This window comes from Gobio gobio, assembly GCF_949357685.1.
Source record: "Gobio gobio genome assembly, chromosome: 24".
Taxonomy (NCBI): Eukaryota; Metazoa; Chordata; class Actinopteri; order Cypriniformes; family Gobionidae; genus Gobio; species Gobio gobio.
The window spans coordinates 24,702,844-24,724,256 of record NC_137120.1 but is presented as its reverse complement, the minus strand read 5'-3'; the positions used below and the strand labels follow the sequence as shown (position 1 = coordinate 24,724,256).

The 21,413-nt window shown below is 37.6% G+C and overlaps 1 protein-coding gene and 2 long non-coding RNA genes across 3 annotated transcripts; 2 read left to right on the top strand and 1 right to left on the bottom strand.

The window, feature by feature from the left end:
- Positions 1 to 2,399: 2,399 nt before the first annotated feature.
- Positions 2,400 to 5,210, top strand: LOC307120775. Its single transcript, XR_013815863.1, has 7 exons — positions 2,400 to 2,511; positions 3,098 to 3,171; positions 3,340 to 3,387; positions 3,471 to 3,554; positions 3,704 to 3,909; positions 4,078 to 4,237; positions 4,334 to 5,210. It is a non-coding gene; the product is annotated as an uncharacterized lncRNA (long non-coding RNA).
- A 538-nt stretch (positions 5,211 to 5,748) lies between these two features.
- On the top strand, positions 5,749 to 21,216 carry LOC307120481 (stonustoxin subunit beta-like). Its single transcript, XM_079807524.1, has 4 exons — positions 5,749 to 5,780; positions 16,174 to 16,329; positions 17,869 to 17,934; positions 18,173 to 21,216. The coding sequence occupies exons 3-4, from the start codon at positions 17,877 to 17,879 to the stop codon at positions 18,718 to 18,720; spliced, it is 606 nt and encodes a 201-aa protein (XP_079663650.1). The 5' UTR covers positions 5,749 to 5,780; positions 16,174 to 16,329; positions 17,869 to 17,876; the 3' UTR covers positions 18,721 to 21,216.
- LOC307120461 lies at positions 6,453 to 9,319 on the bottom strand. Its single transcript, XR_013815798.1, has 7 exons — positions 9,203 to 9,319; positions 8,542 to 8,615; positions 8,286 to 8,333; positions 8,120 to 8,202; positions 7,764 to 7,969; positions 7,437 to 7,596; positions 6,453 to 7,338 (listed from the first exon to the last, which is right to left on the bottom strand). It is a non-coding gene; the product is annotated as an uncharacterized lncRNA (long non-coding RNA).
- Positions 21,217 to 21,413: the final 197 nt, after the last annotated feature.

Genomic DNA, 21,413 nt, shown 5'->3' with positions numbered 1-21,413 from the left:
GTTAATTCATTTTCGACCTTTTTCCCATGGCGATTATGTGTTGCGCTGTTAGGGAGTACGTCTATAAACAGTGCGTAGTAGTCCGAGTAGCAGTAAAGGAGGCCATCAACATGGCCGCCACGCCAAGTAATGACGTCACGACGCCCAAGCCCTATTATTAAAATAATATGATAAGAAATACAAGTTAGCAATATCAAGCATCATAATGGACTGTTTTTGTGCAGCTACAATAGAAGACATAGCCTCCGACTGCGTCGCTCTTACAGGTAGGCCTACCTGTAGCTACACCGACCCTGAACTCTATCCACGTCCAGAGAGGTGGAGCTGGACGTCATTTGACTCTGCAGTGAGATACCGCTTGCAGGTAAACGCAATTTTTAGGACCGCGGAAGTTTAAGGTCTGCATTTCTAGGACCCTAGTGAAAAGTTACATTAAAGGGACAGTTCACCCAAAAATGAAAATTAGCCCATAATTTACTCACCCTCAGGTCATCCTAGGTGTATATGACATTCTTCTTTCAGACGAATAAAATCAGAGTTATATTACAAAAGTTCTGGCTAATCCAAGCATTAGAATTTGATTAATAGTTGCTCTGTTTTTGAAGTTAATAAAAAGTGCATCTGCCCATCAAATAACATGCTCCACGAATTGAACAGGGAAGGCGGTCGGCCGAAAGTTTACTTGATAAAGTTTTAAATATGGATATTTTTCTTACACAAAAGCGTCGATTCGCTTCAGAAGGCCTTTATTAACTCCCCGGAGCCGCGTGGAGCACGTTATTTGATGGACAGATGCACTTTTTATGGACTTCAAAAACAGAGCAACTATTACTGTAATTATAATGCTTGTATTAGCCTGGACTTTTTAAATATAACTCAGATTGTATTCGTCTGAAAGAAGAATGTCATATACACCTAGGATGACATGAGGATGAGTAAATTATGTTCTAATTTTCATTTTTGGGTGAACTATCCCTTTAATGTCAGATGATATAAGTTAATTTGATATGCCATGGGCGCCATCTAGTGGAGCACATACACTATGACAACAACAGCCTATCTATGCTGTATGAATCTATCAATACTCAATATTAACATCAACTACAAGACAATATACTTTTACTCATAACTCACTTTATGACCTCAAATCGAATGTGGATTTATAGGCATATCGTTATGCTATTTAGCATTTTATAAGCTAATCCTGCCATTTCTCATCCCAGATAGCAAAAAATATCGGCACGGCTTCTTTTTGCCGCCGGCCCTAAGCTGTCGGCTATAGGTGCGTCCCGCTGGCGGTGATGAAGCGTTTGCCGCCGAATACGTCACTCCCATTTCTTGCGAGATGCCGCGGCCGACTAGCCGGCGGGCCGCCGGCTTCATTTTCTCTGGCGGTTGCCTCCGCCTAATGGACCGCGGCCGGCTGGCGGCAAGCCGCTGTGAAATACAAGGATTTCTACTCTCAAATTCGACCAGCCACGTTGGCTATGTTTGGCTTGTTGGGAAATAGAGTGGAACCGACAGCATTTTAGCTAGTTCTCACATTTGAAGCGATTATAAAATCATAATAGCCTATATGTGAATTATATCAAATATTAGGTTTTTTTTGCTCCAAAGCCATTAGGGTTTATAACAGATTCTTGACTCTTGATTCCATGATAAGGTTAGGTTTAGGAAATTACATTTAAATTTTCACTTGATTATTTGCATGTCGAGTGTGTTTAAACAGTGTTGGTCAATTTGACCCATAATGGATGTAATACTTTTTTTTTTTTTTTAGCATAATAGGAGGGTTAAGAAAGTTTGAAAGTTCATTTTAGGATAACACTTATTTTTGTATTGCCCTTTTTTCTATTTCTTTTTGGACTGACTTTAAAATAGACATGACAAAAAATTAGAACTAACTTCATGACATTTTACTTTGTTTTCAAAACCCATATTTTTCTGAAAAACAAAAATATATTATTAATTATTTAGGAAAAATTCTACATTCATAAGACAAGAATAACTCAAAAGAAGCCCTCTAATATTACCTTTTATAAAGCTGATTTTTACAATATTTGAAACCCTCTCAAACATGAGGTCGCAAAACAAAAAGCTTACAAAAACAGAAACCTGAAAGCTTTTCAATTTCATGTGACTTGCCTTAATATTATAAAGTATTTTCTATCTCAGAATTCTTATTTTTATTATTTATTTTATATACAGTGTTACATTTGTTGTTATTCTTTGTTCTACATATTCGGAACTGTACCACAATGCTTTATTATTTTTATTTTTCTCTCATTGTACTTTTTGTATTGTACTTGTCTATACATGTACTAATTTAAATAAATTTTTTTTTAAAAAAAACAGAGAAGTACCTCCACCGGCCGAGAGGGGCAGTATACGTAAAAAAGGCGTAAGACAAACCGGTAAAACATACAGATTTACCAACAGCGGCCGCTCATCACATGGTTTTAGTATTTGAAGAGAGGAGATCAGAAAATATCCTCGACTACGAGCGTTTAAGTAAGTACATGTTTCCTTTTTGTGTCACACAATATTATGTTCATTTTTGATGTATATACCGGTAGGTTGTTTTAATTAGTTTGTTCAGACACGCACGCTGATATAGTGCACAATACACAGTGTTAGCTAACACGTGCTGTTTCGCCTTTTTTACACACTGAGTTCAAGCATGTTCTACATGTTAAAATGTATCTAGCTACTGTAGGTAAGTTAGCCAAAGCTTTACATCTAGAAAGACTTAAGTTTAACTTTTGGTGTTTTCTAACAAAACAGAATGATGTATATAGGTTATTTAAATTATTTTGTTAGTCCGAACAAGCATGCTGCTAGGTCAGTTTTAGCAAGTGTTAGCTAACATGTGCTGTGTTGCTACTGTTCTTCTAGCATTAAAGGTCATTTATGAGTTATTTCTCTGAACTGCTGTACTTTTTATGTTTGAGGACAATGCAGTTTACTTGAATCACTACACTGAATGAATACATTTTACTGTTCCACATTTGGCTGACCAGTTTTCCCCCCACAGCATAGCTACTGTATATTCTGTATATAACGTTAACAATGCGGTTTTGTTCACATTTTCTTGCAGATACCTTGACCAGAGCACAATCGGTTATCTTCATCCAAGAGACCTACTGTTGGACAATCGTTTCGGCTTTCAAGGTAAATAAATTGTTAGTCACAATGTCTAGTTACTGGGCTATAAGGAGAAGAATATTGAAAGGAGTTGAGATGGACAAACAGGAAATTGCAGATGTTGGAAACTTTAACAGTATGGAAAATTGTGTATATATATATATATATAATTAAAATAAAATATTTTTTATGTAGATTTCCAGAATGAGAACCAAGCCCTGAGGGAAAGCAATGCACGAGCAGGTGAGAACATGCACTCTTTCTTAAATTTTACTTTTTTGACTGTGATGTAGGTCCAAAATTACCAAATGCCTTTTATTTTGTAGCTTAGGATGACAGCGGCTCACTTCATGAGCAGGTGAAGCAAGTTGGGACAATGTTGACGACGTTTGCTCGTACTGGGCAATCAGGTACAACTTGCAAACAACACCTGTGGTTGTTGGTTTAATTCCCACTGGGGCCACCTGTACATGTAGTAGAGCCGTTGTAAATGTCATAGTTTAGTAGTTGAGGGACCAGGACTGACTGCTTTATTCTTTTATTCTGTGAACCCCTGTAGGTGCAGATCAGACCCTAATGCTGCGACGTCTTGGAGAGTTTGGCGATGTTGTGCGTAGCATGGACAACAAAATGGACACTATGCGGCAACATTTCAGTGCCAATGTGTCTTTTGGGGAGTTATCCCTGCCAGGGGGTCTGTTACTCCCCCTCGACAACCCATTTGGCGTTGCTTGACAACAGTTTGAGGCAGGATAAAGAGCTCCAGTAAGTGTGCTGATTTTGTTTATAATGCTGTAGGGTAATCTAAAAAGTAAAATTTAAGATTGTACACTGCATATTCTACAGTCTGAATCCACAGCCTGTCACATTTTTATATTTATGTATGAGAAGCTTCAGAGATATGTAATTTGTAACACTTTTTTGTATTTTCAGCTTCGGTTTTTGGCAATCAAATGTGGGAGGGACCTAAAGACAACCGTGTGGCGAATGCTTCAGAGTATCTTCTCTAATCACCTTTCCATTAATACAACCTGGACGGGTGTAGGGGATAAAGCATGTTTTAGAGACATGTTCCTGAAGACCATTGTTCAAAGTAATATATATAAATATATAAATTTGTTATATATTTAAGTAGATGTGTGTGGCCTTATGCCATTCAAATGGAATGACAGATCTGTATTTTCTACAGGAGCCATCCGGAAGAACCCGGCGACCCAGGATGCCACTGATGAGGCGGTCCAGGTTAACGTTATGCGTTACCTGAAAGGAGCATCTGATCGTGAAGGCGGAAAAAGACGCCGCACAGCTGAGAGGGACCCACAGCCGCCCTCTTACACCTAGGCTGACTACTGACACCTGGAACCCTTTCTTTATCCTGCAGTCAGTAACATCAAGACCCCTAAAGAAGCCAGAAGTTTCAGGCTACACTCACCCAATCCACACTGTTCACTGTGGAAATTGGAAATTTTTTATTCCCTGTGACCCTGCCTTGAAGGCAGCTCCTTGGATAGATATGGGATGGCGAGGTTGTTTGTCCTTTATATAGGCGCACAAGAAATCACTGAAGATAAGCCAATTTGCGCTGCCTCATTCTGGAGGTCGGGGAAAACCGGAGAACCCATAGTCAGGCTTGTTATAATGTTCTGTTTTACTACTGTTCTATTCTTCTCCAGAGCTTTACTCTAAATTATTACCATTTATCCTATTGTTAGAAATGGCTTGTTAAATGTGATGTTATACCTCGATTTATTTGGTATCCTGCACATTCTTTGGTACCAAATATCCTCATTATTTGATATAATATTTAATGGTAATTCTTTTCATCCCAGAGCTGACCTATTTGTTATTAACAAATATTGTAAGTGTTATAATTTGCTTGTAAGGCTGTTTTTTTTTTTTTTTTTTAACCAAAATTTAATTGGAAACATGCAGGTTCTTTAGTAAAAATGTTTTGTTATTTATAGGCCTATTTAAGCTTATTTATTGTCTGTTATATTTCATTTATATTATCTTGTATCATTGACAGTTAATGTACTTTGAAATGTGGAATAAAAATGCCAAATGGGAATTTATCTGGTTTGTTCAATTATTATCCATCATAAACTGCATGTTACAAATATATGAATAATAAATAAATATATATATTATTTATTACACAATAAGCGGAGGCAGATCGCTCGGAAATAGCGTTTGCCTCCGACGGGCCGCCTTTTGGTATAAAGGCGGCGGAACGGCGGTTTGCCTGCGGGCCGGCGGCGGTGCGCCGTCAAACGTGTTTGCGATTACGCAATTCTGACGCTTCTACAGCCGCCGGATCACCGCCGGTGGTCCGCCGACTCATTGCTATCTGGGATGCTGTCATGTATCATTTATTATAAAACAGCTCATAAAAATCGCATACAAGAATCGTATGTTTAGTAGCTTCATGTTTGTATGGGTTAGTTATTTGCACAGGCAAAAAGCGAAAGCAACTTTAGTCATGAAAAGAGGTAGAACACGTGATATGAGTTGAATTTGCTGCAGGAATGATCTTCATCTGAGTCAGCGATCGCGGAAGAGAAGCACAGCGCTGGAAGCAGCAACAATCAGTGGGAAAGAAATAGAAATAGATTCTGTCTAAAGAAAGATTGAAACGTGTAAGTATATCGATATTTCTCAAAATATGCGCACTCTCTTTAGGACTAACTTTCAACGTGAATAAACAGGAGCAATGACTGAATATGTGTTGTAAATGCCAAACACCGACCGATTTTGCATGTTGATTTTGCACTGTTACCGAATTTTATCATAAAGTGGTCTATTATCGCAGCTTATAATGATCAAATAAGAGTGTGAAAGTATAAGAATAATTCTGTCAGGTCTTATAACACTGATGTGTAGCTATGTTCAAGTGTTCGGTTTTCTAATAAGTTTGGTATTATTTGGTGCTATAAAAATGCCACACTCCACATCATAAACCCACCAGCTCATACCCAGATAGCAATGAGTCGGCGGACCACCGGCGGTGATCCGGCGGCTGTAGAAGCGTCAGAATTGCGTAATCGCAAACACGTTTGACGGCGCACCGCCGGCGGCAGCCGCTTTTTAAAAGCGGCAGCCGGCTTCCTACCGCCTTCGTACCGCCGCCGGCCCGCAGGCAAACCGCCGTTCCGCCGCCTTTATACCAGAAGGCGGCCCGGCGGAGGCAAACGCTTTTTTCGAGCGATCTGCCTCCGCTTATTGTGTAATAAATAATATATATATTTATTTATTATTCATATATTTGTAACATGCAGTTTATGATGGATAATAATTGAACAAACCAGATAAATTCCCATTTGGCATTTTTATTCCACATTTCAAAGTACATTAACTGTCAATGATACAAGATAATATAAATTAAATATAAATAACAGACAATAAATAAGCTTAAATAGGCCTATAAATAACAAAAAACATTTTTACTAAAGAACCTGCATGTTTCCAATTAAATTTTGGTTTAAAAAAAAAAAAAAAACAGCCTTACAAGCAAATTATAACACTTACAATATTTGTTAATAACAAATAGGTCAGCTCTGGGATGAAAAGAATTACCATTAAATATTATATCAAATAATGAGGATATTTGGTACCAAAGAATGTGCAGGATACCAAATAAATCGAGGTATAACATCACATTTAACAAGCCATTTCTAACAATAGCATAAATGGTAATAATTTAGAGTAAAGCTCTGGAGAAGAATAGAACAGTAGTAGAACAGAACATTATAACAAGCCTGACTATGGGTTCTCCGGTTTTCCCCGACCTCCAGAATGAGGCAGCGCAAATTGGCTTATCTTCAGTGATTTCTTGTGCGCCTATATAAAGGACAAACAACCTCGCCATCCCATATCTATCCAAGGAGCTGCCTTCAAGGCAGGGTCACAGGGAATAAAAAAAAAGTAATTTCCACAGTGAACAGTGTGGATTGGGTGAGTGTAGCCTGAAACTTCTGGCTTCTTTAGGGGTCTTGATGTTACTGACTGCAGGATAAAGAAAGGGTTCCAGGTGTCAGTAGTCAGCCTAGGTGTAAGAGGTCGGCTGTGGGTCCCTCTCAGCTGTGCGGCGTCTTTTTCCACCTTCACGATCAGATGCTCCTTTCAGGTAACGCATAGCGCTAACCTGGACCGCCTCATCAGTGGCATCCTGGGTTGCCGGGTTCTTCCGGATGGCTCCTGTAGAAAATACAGATCTGTCATTCCATGTGAATGTCATAAGGCCACACACATCTACTTAAATATATAACAAATTTATATATTTATATATATATTACTTTGAACAATGGTCTTCAGGAACATGTCTCTAAAACATGCTTTATCCCCTAAACCCGTCCAGGTTGTATTAATGGAAAGGTGATTAGAGAAGATACTCTGAAGCATTCGCCACACGGTTGTCTTTAGGTCCCTCCCACATTTGATTGCCAAAAACCGAAGCTGAAAATACAAAAAAGTGTTACAAATTACATATCTCTGAAGCTTCTCATACATAAATATAAAAATGTGACAGGCTGTGATTCAGACTGTAGAATATGCAGTGTACAATCTTAAATTTTACTTTTTAGATTACCCTACAGCATTATAAACAAAATCAGCACACTTACTGGAGCTCTTTATCCTGCCTCAAACTGTTGTCAAGCAACGCCAAATGGGTTGTCTAGGGGGAGTAACAGACCCCCTGGCAGGGATAACTCTCCAAAAGACACATTGGCACTGAAATGTTGCAGCATAGTGTCCATTTTGTTGTCCATGCTACGCACAACATCGGCAAACTCTCCAAGACGTCGCAGCATTAGGGTCTGATCTGCACCTACAGGGGTTCACAGAATAAAAGAATAAAGCAGTCAGTCCTGGTCCCTCAACTACTAAACTATGACATTTACAACTAGGTCTACTACATGTACAGGTGGCCCCAGTGGGAATTAAACCAACAACCACAGGTGTTGTTTGCAAGTTGTACCTGATTGCCCAGTACGAGCAAACGTCATCAACATTGTTTCACTTCCTTCACCTGCTCATGAAGTGAGCCGCTGCCATCCGAAGCTACAAAATGAAAGGCATTTGGTAATTTTGGACCTACATCACAGTCAAAAAAGTAAAATTTAAGAAAGAGTGCATGTTCTCACCTGCTCGTGCATTGCTTTCCCTCAGGGCTTGGTTCTCATTCTGGAAATCTACATAAAAAATATTTTATTTTAATTATATATATATATATATATATATATATATATATATATATATAAAACAACAACTACAGGCACAATTTTCCATACTGTTAAAGTTTCCAACATCTGCAATTTCCTGTTTGTCCATCTCAACTCCTTTCAATATTCTTCTCCTTATAGCCCAGTAACTAGACATTGTGACTAACAATTTATTTACCTTGAAAGCCGAAACGATTGTCCAATAGTAGGTCTCTTGGATGAAGATAACCGATTGTGCTCTGGTCAAGGTATCTGCAAGAAAATGTGAACAAAACCGCATTGTTAACGTTAAATACAGAATATACAGTAGCTATGCTGTGGGGGGAAAAACTGGTCAGCCAAATGTGGAACAGTAAAATGTATTCATTCAGTGTAGTGATTCAAGTAAACTGCATTGTCCTCAAACATAATAAGTACAGCAGTTCAGAGAAATAACTCATAAATGACCTTAAATGCTAGAAGAACAGTAGCAACACAGCACATGTTAGCTAACACTTGCTAAAACTGACCTAGCAGCATGCTTGTTCGGACTAACAAAATAATTTAAATAACCTATATACATCATTCTGTTTTGTTAGAAAACACCAAAAGTTAAACTTAAGTCTTTCTAGATGTAAAGCTTTGGCTAACTTACCTACAGTAGCTAGATACATTTTAACATGTAGAACATGCTTGAACTCAGTGTGTAAAAAAGGCGAAACAGCACGTGTTAGCTAACACTGTGTATTGTGCACTATATCAGCGTGCGTGTCTGAACAAACTAATTAAAACAACCTACCGGTATATACATCAAAAATGAACATAATATTGTGTGACACAAAAAGGAAACATGTACTTACTTAAACGCTCGTAGTCGAGGATATTTTCTGATCTCCTCTCTTCAAATACTAAAACCATGTGATGAGCGGCCGCTGTTGGTAAATCTGTATGTTTTACCGGTTTGTCTTCCGCCTTTTTTAGGTATACTGCCCCTCTCGGCCGGTGGAGGTACTTCTCTGTTTTTTTTTTATTTTATTTTTATTTAAATTAGTACATGTATAGACAAGTACAATACAAAAAGTACAATGAGAGAAAAATAAAAATAATAAAGCATTGTGGTACAGTTCCGAATATGTAGAACAAAGAATAACAACAAATGTAACACTGTATATAAAATAAATAATAAAAATAAGAATTCTGAGATAGAAAATACTTTATAATATTAAGGCAGTCACATGAAATTGAAAAGCTTTCAGGTTTCTGTTTTTGTAAGCTTTTTGTTTTGCGACCTCATGTTTGAGAGGGTTTCAAATATTGTAAAAATCAGCTTTATAAGAGGTAATATTAGAGGGCTTCTTTTGAGTTATTCTTGTCTTATGAATGTAGAATTTTTCCTAAATAATTAATAATATATTTTTGTTTTTCAGAAAAATATGGGTTTTGAAAACAAAGTAAAATGTCATGAAGTTAGTTCTAATTTTTTGTCATGTCTATTTTAAAGTCAGTCCAAAAAGAAATAGAAAAAAGGGCAATACAAAAATAAGTGTTATCCTAAAATGAACTTTCAAACTTTCTTAACCCTCCTATTATGCTAAAAAAAAAAAAAAAAGTATTACATCCATTATGGGTCAAATTGACCAACACACTCGACATGCAAATAATCAAGTGAAAATTTAAATGTAATTTCCTAAACCTAACCTTATCATGGAATCAAGAGTCAAGAATCTGTTATAAACCCTAATGGCTTTGGAGCAAAAAAACTAATATTTGATATAATTCACATATAGGCTATTATGATTTTATAATCGCTTCAAATGTGAGAACTAGTTAAAATGCTGTCAGTTCCACTCTATTTCCCAACAAGCCAAACATAGCCAACGTGGCTGGTCGAATTTGAGAGTAGAAATCCTTGCATTTCACAGCGGCTTGCCGCCAGCCGGCCGCGGTCCATTAGGCGGAGGCAACCGCCAGAGAAAATGAAGCCGGCGGCCCGCCGGCTAGTCGGCCGCGGCATCTCGCAAGAAATGGGAGTGACGTATTCGGCGGCAAACGTTTCATCACCGCCAGCGGGACGCACCTATAGCCGACAGCTTAGGGCCGGCGGCAAAAAGAAGCCGTGCCGATATTTTTTGCTATCTGGGTATGCACACAGCAATTTTTTACACCACTTACTAAGTTACAAATATATCATATATCACAATACATAAATATAAATGTTTTATTTTTGTATTAAATGCTTATCATTATTAATGAATGACTGTCATACTTTACATCAGGGTTCTTCAAACTGTTTTTGATCAGGGTTGGAGCTAAACTCTGCAGGACAAGGTTCTATTTACACTAAGTGAAAATAACAATTTCTTAGTGATAGACGATATTTACACGTCTATCGCTAAGTGCAAATAGCTGTAGATTATATTTACTAAGTGAAAATACGTAGTAGTGCTGGGAAAAAATGTATCGTGATTCACATCAAAAATAAAAGTTTGTGTTTACATAATGTATGTGTGTGATGTGTATAATTATTATGTATATATAAATACACACACATGCATGTATATATTTAAGAACATTTATATATTTGTATTAAAATATATATTTTTATATAAAAGATAAATTATATATACAATATATACTGCAAATATTTATTAAATATATACATACATACATACATACATGTGTGTGTATTCATACATAATAATTAAAAACAGTACACACACATATATTATGTAAACACATATAAATGTAAAATTTTCAAACTTTTATTTTGGATGCATGCGATTAATCAAGATTAATTTTCCCCAGCACTAGAAAATAGTGATATATTCTATTTACACCATATAAAAGTAGCAGTTTTTTGCAATAGGCTGTGTGTAAATAGTAATTTAATGAAATTGAAATATGTGCATCTTTTTTAACCTTGTTTGGCTCAACCAGGCATTGTTAGGTGGCGCTAGTGCAAATAGCACTTGCCAACAAGGCACACTATTTGCACTTGGAGTAAATAGATACTCAGATAAAATATGATTTTTTTTATTTGAGTAGCCTATATGACACTTTCCTAATCATGGACTTGAAAGTGAAAGTCGTAAGATGTACCATGTTCTAGTGTAGGCTAAGTTTGAGAATGATAATTTGAGTTTTATGAATTTTCTTAGACAAATGAAATTACTGTAGAAAGGCTGGAAACATATAAAGTATACAAACATTCACTCTTATCTTCTGTCTGATATGCTGAAAACTGCTACGATGATGTTTATTTGTGCATTGTATGACAAATAACATAAATGGCATTAAAATCAGAGAAATTCAAAAAGGTAGTAGTGTGCAACCCTGTAAATTAATTTCGGTCATTTAAAAGTTTTTTTAACCGTAAACAGTAATATTGCTGTATTGTCTCATCAAGGTCAAGGTTATCTTACCTCTTCTTGCATTCTTCAAGCGTTAAGAAGTGCTGTGCTGCTCAGCTTGTGTGAACAGTAAATCCCGCCTTTTTTGATTTTATTTGATATCTCAAACATTTTGACATTGACGAGTGCATTTAAACCGTTGCACTGAGTCTGAGCACGCTAAATTCATTAGAATTTTTGACTCAAGTGGCCCGCGTGGGCCATTAGTCTGGGCTGCCGGGGAACACGGAAGGATAGTCTATGTAAGTTTACTAAAATTCGTTCTTTATATATACATCGATCAGGCATAACATTATGACGTTAACATATGACGTCCTAATATTGTGTTGGTCCTGTAAGTTGCGAGGTGGGGCCTCCATGGACCAGACCTGTTTGTTCAGCGTAGGCATGTGCCGGTATCAAATTTTCATGTTGCGATTAATTGCTGAAGCTTTTATCACGGTATGGTATTATCACGATATTGAAATAAGTTACAAAAAAAAGTGTTGTCATACTATAACAGGTTAAATCACTTTCTTATAACAAAAGAACCAAACATTTAAATACAATAAAGCAATACACAAAAATTTATAAAGTAAACAAATATTTAAAACAGATTAAAGTGCAAAAGAATGATAAAGAACAATAGGTATGCTGAAATGTACATTTAACTAAGATTAATACATGCTTTAGAAGTATTTTTCATTGTCAGTTTGTTAATGAAGGAACTAATGTTAAATACTGGAGCCTTGTAAAGTGTATGATTGAACAACAGTCAGAACATATTCAAACAATATCTAGGGCATGTAATTTAGTCCAGATTAAAATATAAAATGCAAGTTTGAAAATGAATAGCCTTAAGTCTTTAAGTATTATGTATTCGGTTATGTGATTACTGGGGAAACGGCTGCATTTCTGCTGTTCCGTCAGCGCCCTCTACTGTCGAAGAATGAATGTGCACTTCAGCGCATCTCCTCATTCCGCCATGTGCTCGGCTCATGCACGGTCTATTTACATCAGTGCGTGTTCCTCTTTGACGTGTTTTTCATTTTAAACGGTTGATGGGTAAAGTATTCTTAAAATTCATTCTAAAAATCTGAATAATTCGTAATAAATAATTATTCACGGTATTTTGAAGTGCCCACGATAACAATATTGTGCATGTTCATTATTGCGGTATATCGTATTACCGTTTACCGGCACATGTCTAGTTCAGCGCATCTCACAGATTGGATAGAGATCTGGGGAATTTGGAGGCCAAGTCAACACCTCAAACTCATGCTCCTCAAACCATTCCTGAACCATTTTTGCTTTGTGGCAAAGCGTATTATCCTGCTGAAAGAGGCCACAGCCACCTGGAAATACCGTTTCCATGAAAGGGTGTACATGGTCTGCAACAATGCTTAGGTAGGTGGTACGTGTCAAAGTAACATCCACATAGTGGAAAGTGAAAGCATGTGAAAGCATCACACTGCCTCTGCCGGCTTGCCTTCTTCCAATAGTGCATCCTGGTGCCATGTGTTCCCCAGCTAAGCGACGCACATGCACCCGGCCATCCATGTGATGTAAAAGAAAACATGATTCATCAGACCAGGCCCCCTTCTTCCATTGCTCCGTGGTCCAGTTTTGATGCTCTCGTGCCCACTGGTAGCGCTTTCGGCGGTGGACAGGGGGTCAGCATGGGCACCCTGACTAGTCTGTGGCTATGCAGCCCCATACGCAACAAACTTCTTGAGCAATTTGAGCTACATGGTAGTTCCGTGATGAAGAGATAATCAGTGTTATTCCCTTCACCTGTCAGTGGTCATAACATTATGCCTGATCGGTGTATGTACGTAGCAATGGAACAGCCCACATTGTACAGTGGCCCACTGGAAAAACTCCCGGTGCTCCAGATGGCCAGTCCGCCACTGGTGTGGGATCATGATGGACAGCTGTGATTGACATCTCTGAGTAAAGTAGTAGTCGGAGAGGCACCAGCAGACTTCTTTGGGAGCTTCGGAAAGAAGACTGAAGCTTTAACTTTAAGTTTTGATTTTCCATAACTGTGATTGTACAATCAGCAGACATTAAAATTGGAGCAGCCAGGCCACTTAAAATTCAGGGGGGTGTGCTTCAAATTGAGTCTATGGGAGTATAGGCGAGACCTTGATACTGCGGCTCCACCACATGTTCACTACTACGCAGGCTCTGGCTCCAAATTACGTCATCAGCACAAGATGGCAGCGGGCATCTTGGAACAGTTTGGATTCAATTTCTTAAGTGAAAGGAAGGATGTAAAAGAAAACATGATTCATCAGACCAGGCCACCTTCTTCCATTGCTCCGTGGTCCAGTTTTGATGCTCTCATGCCCACTGTTGGTGCTTTCGGCAGTGGACAGAGGTCAGCATGGGCACCCTGACTAGTCTGCGGCTATGCAGCCCCATACGCAACAAACTTCTTGAGCAATTTGATCTACAATAACTCGTCTGTTTGATCGGACCACACGAGCCATCCTTCGCTCCCCACATGCATCAATGAGCCTTGGCCGCCCATGACACTGTCACTGATTCACCACTGTTCCTTCCTTGGACTACTTTTGATAGATACTGACCACTGCAGACTGGGAACACCCCACAAGAACTGCAGTTTTGGAGATGCTATGACACAGTCGTCTAGCCATCACAATTTGGCCCTTGTCAAACTTTTTCCTGCTTCTAAGACATCAACTTTGAGGACAAAATGTTAACTTGCTGCCTAATATATCCCACCCACTAACAGGTGCCTTGATGAAGAGATAATCAGTGTTATTCACTTCACCTGCAGTGGTCATAATATTATGCCTGATCGGTGTATGTACGTAGCAATGGGACAGCCCACATTGTACAGTGGCCCACCGGGAAAACTCCCGGTGCTCCAGATGGCCAGTTCGCCACTGGTGTGGCGTCATGATTGACAGCTGTGTTTGACATGTCTGAGTAAAGTAGTAGTCGGAGAGGAACCAGCAGACTTCTTTGGGAGCTTCGGAAAGAAGACTGAAGCTTTAACTTTAAGTTTTGATTTTCCATAACTGTGATTGTACAATCAGCAGACATTAAAATTGGAGCAGCCAGGCTACTTAAAATTCAGGGTGGTGTGCAATTTGGCTTTACTTTTCTTCAGTGGAAGGAAGTGGAGACACGTATTCTATTTATTTTTTTTACAGCCTATGGTATTAACGTGCTGTGAATGTTGACAACAATCAGGCAAAAAGTGCACAAAGCCGCGCTCCTTGAGTCCTGCACTCTCAATGGGTTATGATTGGTTGAATGATAAACTGGAATCTGATATAAAGAGCATGATATACCCACAACGAGAATTGAGACCTGCCAGGAAAGTTGCAAAATACAAGGCGATTCATACACAGATGACGATTTGCAAATTCAGACTCGATAATAAACTCATTTTACTGAAAGTCACACAGCTCTCTGAAAGCTTTGCTTGAATCTTATGCAATGTTTTGTAAAGCATCAATAGCCGTGCAGTGATTAGATAAAGGTCAATTATGTGTAATCAAACTCTGATAGCCTATTTGGACTCTAGAGTCCAAACTGCCAACCGGAGAAGCTGAGGTCATCTTACATATATACATACATATAGAGACGTCCCTAAATTTGCAAATATCAAACATTCAACGTCAAGCCAGTCACATCAGATGCTCTATGGTTCTGCTGTGATCACTGCTGAAATAGAACAAAAACAGAAAAATCACTGTATGATGAATGAATCTCCTATGTAGGCCTACATCACACGTTCATCTCTGCTTTGTTGTTTATGAGGAGAGTGCAGATTTCAGTGAGTGAGAGCTCGATCTGAACAAAACTCTGGCTAATCTGAATGTCTATGATTATTAGACATTGCATTCATAAACTCAACAGAATCGTGTGTGATAGAATATAATGCACAACGCAATTATAACAGATGCCTTTCGAGAAGACAAAAATAAAAAAATACAACTTTAAACAACAAAAGTGGCTAGTGGGAGTGACTGTGTTACACGCCACAGGTGATATCCACCCACAAATAGCGGGTTGCCGGGTGTCAAGCCCTGTATATATATATATATATATATATATATATATATATATATATATATATATATATATATATATATATATATATATATATATATATATATATATATAATGTATGTATATATATAGTTATATATAGTTTTTAGTCATGTTATAGAGCATAAATATTTTTTTAATAAAAGAAACAACAGACACAATTCTTTGCAATGTCACAATACATTTGAGCCCAAGTAAGAATAATATCCAATAAAACTGTACCACTTTATGAACACATTTTACTGAGTCACACTGCTCATGTTTCTTATGGAATGTTTTATGAAGCATTAGTAACCAAGGGTGTGGTGCTTACGTAAAAGTCAATTACGTAATACTATACTTTTCTATTTCAGATTGTCCATCTGTAAGTTCACTGATCAGTGTTGTGAAGTGTGGCTTCGGCTCCACAATCATCAAACTTCTGTCTAAAGGAACTGGACCTGAGTAACAATAACTTGAGAGATTCAGGATGCACTGAAGAGTCCAAACTGCCAACTGGAGAAGCTGAAGTAATTATAAAATAGTACAATTTTAAAATTATATTCTGTATTGTCGCTGTCAGATGGAAAACTTTTATGTCCAAACCCACTACTTTTCAGAAAAAAAAATAAAAACCCTGTAGTTTTTAAATAATTAAAGTCCTCATGAAATCAAAATTGATTTACTTTGTTAGCACACATTACTGGTCTTAGAGTGAACAATTAATCCATGCAAGTTAATACACAGACATTTTTTGTTTGTTTGTCACTGTAATCTTTATTCAAAATTTGAAAAGTTACTTCCGGTCTGGAATGAGTTATGAGTTTTGACCGACAGTTTGAAGATATATGATTTGGAGTTACTATTTCGAAGTTTAATCACAAGCTGTTTTAATACTTTTCATTGGTTAAATAGTTGTAAAATCCACAGACAGACATAAAGTGACCAATAGCATCGATTTATGAAAAAAATGGAGACACATGGTTTCTACCCCGACAATGACGATATCCAATTCAACATTTACACGGCTAATGTTTTTTTTTTCTAACAGATTATCAAGGGTTTAAACAACTGAATTCAATCTGAATTAAATTTTAATGTCATGCTTATTCAGATGTTGCTAAAAGTTTGAAAGTTGTGTGTTACAAGTTTAAATATGGGTTATTAGGATCCATATAGCTGCAAGCAGCAATTACGGGGACCAAGTGCATCAGAAGCAAAGTGGCGAGCTAACTGCATGTCAGGGATATTGCATAGAAAACTATGCTTTGCCTTGATATCAACTTTTATTCATTCAAATTTTCATTTCTCTTGACCAGTATGTGATGCTGTGCCAAAACTGTGAAAGTACCTTCAGGCCATGGTTGTCATAACACACACCAAATTTGGTCTGAATATGCTGAAGCATTGCAGAGATATAGTCTCACATCCATTTTGGTGTGTTCTTCGCCTAATTTGTTGATGCGCTATATGAGAACGCTTTGGTCTATCGAAAATCTTTTAATACGTTTTTGCCAGCACGGTCTGAATATGATATGAGCCAATGTTGGTGAAAAATAGAAAAAGAGTTTGAAAAAGTTTTTCTTTTTAAATTTGCAGAAAATGTCATATGGTGCACTTTTTCTTCAAAACCTTGCAGTTCAAAAGTTATTAGCACAAGCATAAGTGCAAATTTGGACAGTTGGTGGCTCAAGAGGGTTTGATTTATAGACTACAAATTTTCTGTGGTTAATTTTCAGACTGTCCTCTATCTGTTTGCCAAATTTCATAACTGTCCCACAAGCGGTTCTATGGGCTGCTCAAGAGAAACAGCAACAGCAGCAAAAGAAGAAATCTAACGGATTCAATAGGTGCCTCTAAACCATTGGTGCTTAGCCCTTAATAAACTACAAACATAGTCTAGTAAAGGATGGACAGCAAAATATGATTTATTATATTTAACCATTATGTACAATATTTTATTCATTGTGTTAGTGTTTTTAAGATTTTTTAAGAATCTCTTCAACATTTTGGTGAGTCAGATCAATAGAACATGGCACATTATGCTTTTTTTCTTCTTGTTTTTACAGTCTGGATCATGTCTTTGATTATGGATTATATCGGAGAGACCATGAGTAAAGCAGAACTACAAAAATGTAGGTCTATACACATACTTTTTCTTCACAGGACACCATTTTACATTAGACCAAGGTCTAATAAAGTCAATATTTATAATAAGGTCTCAAATATAAAATGTTTTGACTGTGTAAATGCAGTCAAAAGAATTATGTGGAACCGAAAAGTAGATCCAAGGCCAATTGGATTCTTGAACATATTTTGTTGTCTTATTAATGTTCTTATTAATGTTTCATATTAATGTTTTCTTGTGTGCAGATTTCTGTGATCTCACACTGGATCCAAACACGGTACACAATCGTCTCTCTGTTGTAGAGGGCAACAAAAAGTTGGTATGTAATCCAGATCCGATGTCACATCCTGATCATCCAGAGAGATTTGACGGCCTTCCGCAGGTTCTGTGTAAAGAGCGTCTGACTGGGCGCTGCTACTGGGAGGCTGAATGGAGTGGGTTGGGTGATATGGTAGTGTCATATAAAGGAATCGGCAGGAAAGGAGAAAGTTGTGACTGTAGGTTCGGAGCCAATGAAAAATCCTGGATTCTGAGCTGCTTTGGGGAAAAACTGATCGCCTGGCATGATAATATGGGAACACACATACCTCCCCCATCACCTCCCTTAAACAGAGTAGGAGTGTATGTGGACGAGCCGGCCGGCATTCTGTCCTTCTTCAGCATCTCTGATACACACACACTCAGACACTTACACACATTTAACACCACGTTTACTGAACCCCTCTATGCTGGATTTGTGCTTTATACTAATTCAGTGTCTCTGTGTGATGTTGAACCAGAGGTCGACCGATAGAGGATTTTACTGATAACGATAACTTGGTTGAACAACACTGACCGATAACCGATTATTCAACCAATAGTTTTTATAATGGATACTGAATGAAAACAAGCATAAGACATAAAATAGCTTTATATCTTTATTATAAAAACTGGAAAACAGCGCTGAACCATGAATCTGTAATGTACTTGTATGTAAAAGAAATATAAAAATGTAGACAAACTTTAAGTTGGCTTGAGAAAGCCGGACCAGAAAGTTTGAAAAGTTTTTCAGTGTGAAGTAGTTTGAAGTAGTTTAAAGTTTGATGGTTTTAAAGTCAATACAGTCTATCAGAAAATAGGGTACTTAGGGTGGTTTCTATGGTGTTGTTATGTGGTGGCTAGGGTATTCTGGATGGTTGCTAAAGTACTTCAGGTGATTGCTAGGGTGTTGCTATGCAGTTGCTGGGATATTCTGGGTGGTTGCTTTGTGGTTGCTACGATACTTGGGGTGGTTGCTAGGGTGTTGCTATGCGGTTGCTAGGGTACTCTGAGTGGTTGCTATGTGGTTGCTAAGGTATTCTGGGGGGTTGCTAGGGTGTTGAAGAAGAAGAAGTTTATCAGTCAGAAGTTTTTTCAAACCAATTTAATAATACTTTGATCATTCATGTTAGTTCATGGGTCATTAACTAATGTTAAGAGAAACAACTTTAAAATGTAAAGCAGAAAATGTCCTACTTCCCACTTCTGAAGTCGTGATTATGAGCTTGTCGCATTCAAGTGCTTTGTTGTTGAGAAGAACAGGAATCATGGAGGACACCAGGTTTATTCTTGCTTATTTTTTGGAAAAATCTTATTATAGCTTATTAAATTATATTTTGTTGATATTTTATTTATATTGGAATTTCTGTCAAATGCAGGCTATTTTAGTTTGTTGTGTATAAAATATACAGTAGTCTACTTGGTTATTCATATATATAAATATGCACTATTTTAATGACAAGACAAGGCGATGTATCTGTTGAGGAAAAAACGAATAAAGAATAGCAGCCACAGCAGCAATTGTTCTCCCCTCCACCATGTTTAAAGTTTATGGCCTTTCCAACTCTGATTCATATCAAGATTATTCCAGAGCTTCCCAGTGGCAAATATGACTTGATAGGGCATTCATGTTCAATTATTAACTAGGAAACTCGTATTTACAATAATTCTGATTTAATTCTGAGCATTCATATGGTTCTGATGTTTAATTGAATGATTGTGTCGTTTCAAGGGATATTTGTCTTCATGAGATAAGAGAATGTCTCCATTTCAAGGTTTTAATGTGGGATGATGTTGTGAAACAGTAATTTATAACACTATTGCTTGTATTATAATAACACTTGTTGGATTTGTGCTGGTCTGATGAAGTCTGAGCATTGAAACATACAGAACTAATATTATTCAATAAACTCTGCTCATTTTACCATCAATTTGTCTCCTAGTTTCTGCTCTTCCCTGGCTTCCTCCATCTACCTGTTGGGCTGATAGAAGACTGTTAAAGGGTTAGTTCACCCAAAAATGAAAATTCTGTCATTAATTTCTCACCCTCATGTCGTTCCAAACCCGTAAGAACTTTTTTTTTTATCTTCAGAACACAAATTAAGATGAAATACGAGAGCTGTCCTAATAAATGTTCTAAATAGTATAGTCTTTACATGGAGTAACAAATCAGGCTCAAGTCTCTCTAGAATACACTACTGGTTAATATCTGAAAATTCTGACAACGATGTAGACATAAGATAGCCTGGCTCTGCCCTCCTTCCGCTCAATTTTCTTTTTCCTTCAGTACTTCGTCTTGGATTGCGGTATATTCTCTGGGTTTCTCTGGTCAAATTTTAACCGGTCCAATCAGCGAAGGGAGTAGCTGAGAACGATGACGTTGATGTCGTGCACTAGGTTTTGAGATGACATACATCACGACCAAACGTTAGCTATTGATTATGGCAGATCCGAAGTGGCTCTGGGCAGATCCAATAGTTTTAAACTTCAACAGAGTACCCGCTTTCAAGGAAGTTAATGCTTGTCAATGGAGAATGGCCAGACTCTGTACAAATGAAATGTACGAGAGTCTGGTAGGACCAGACTAGACATAAGCCACAATATGTAAGTTTATTCAAAACCAAGGCGTAGCTTGATGATGCCTGGATTTCACTAAGCTTGTATTATTCCACAGTTGCCACTTCCGCTTCTTCCGCTCATGTGTATGTGGGGTAACGCAGCGCTATTTTATTATATTGGATACATTATTTGAGTGTGTTGAAAGTTATGTTATAATGCTACTCTGTGCGTTCACTCTGCGGCTACTATGAGACACTTGTTGCACACTCCAGTAAGCTAGATCGATATTAGGCATGGTAAAACATGGTACTCGCTGTAAATCAAAAAAACGATTTAAACAATAAGTCTAACTGTGTTGAGCTATATAGCAATGATTATTTTTCTGTCAATGAATGTATCCAAACAGTTGCTTACCTCTCTAATAAAACACACAATATATTAAAGCGTCTCTGGTGTTTCCATGGTTTCTACAAAGTAAAATGTAGGAAAAAGACGGAAATCGAGGGTAACATGGGTATGCTGTCATTGATAGGCGACGAACAGACACGGTCCGTGTCCTGGTTAAATTGCTTATTTCTCTGGATTTAAACATTCTTTGAAACATTTGGGATAATGTAAGTACACAAGTCA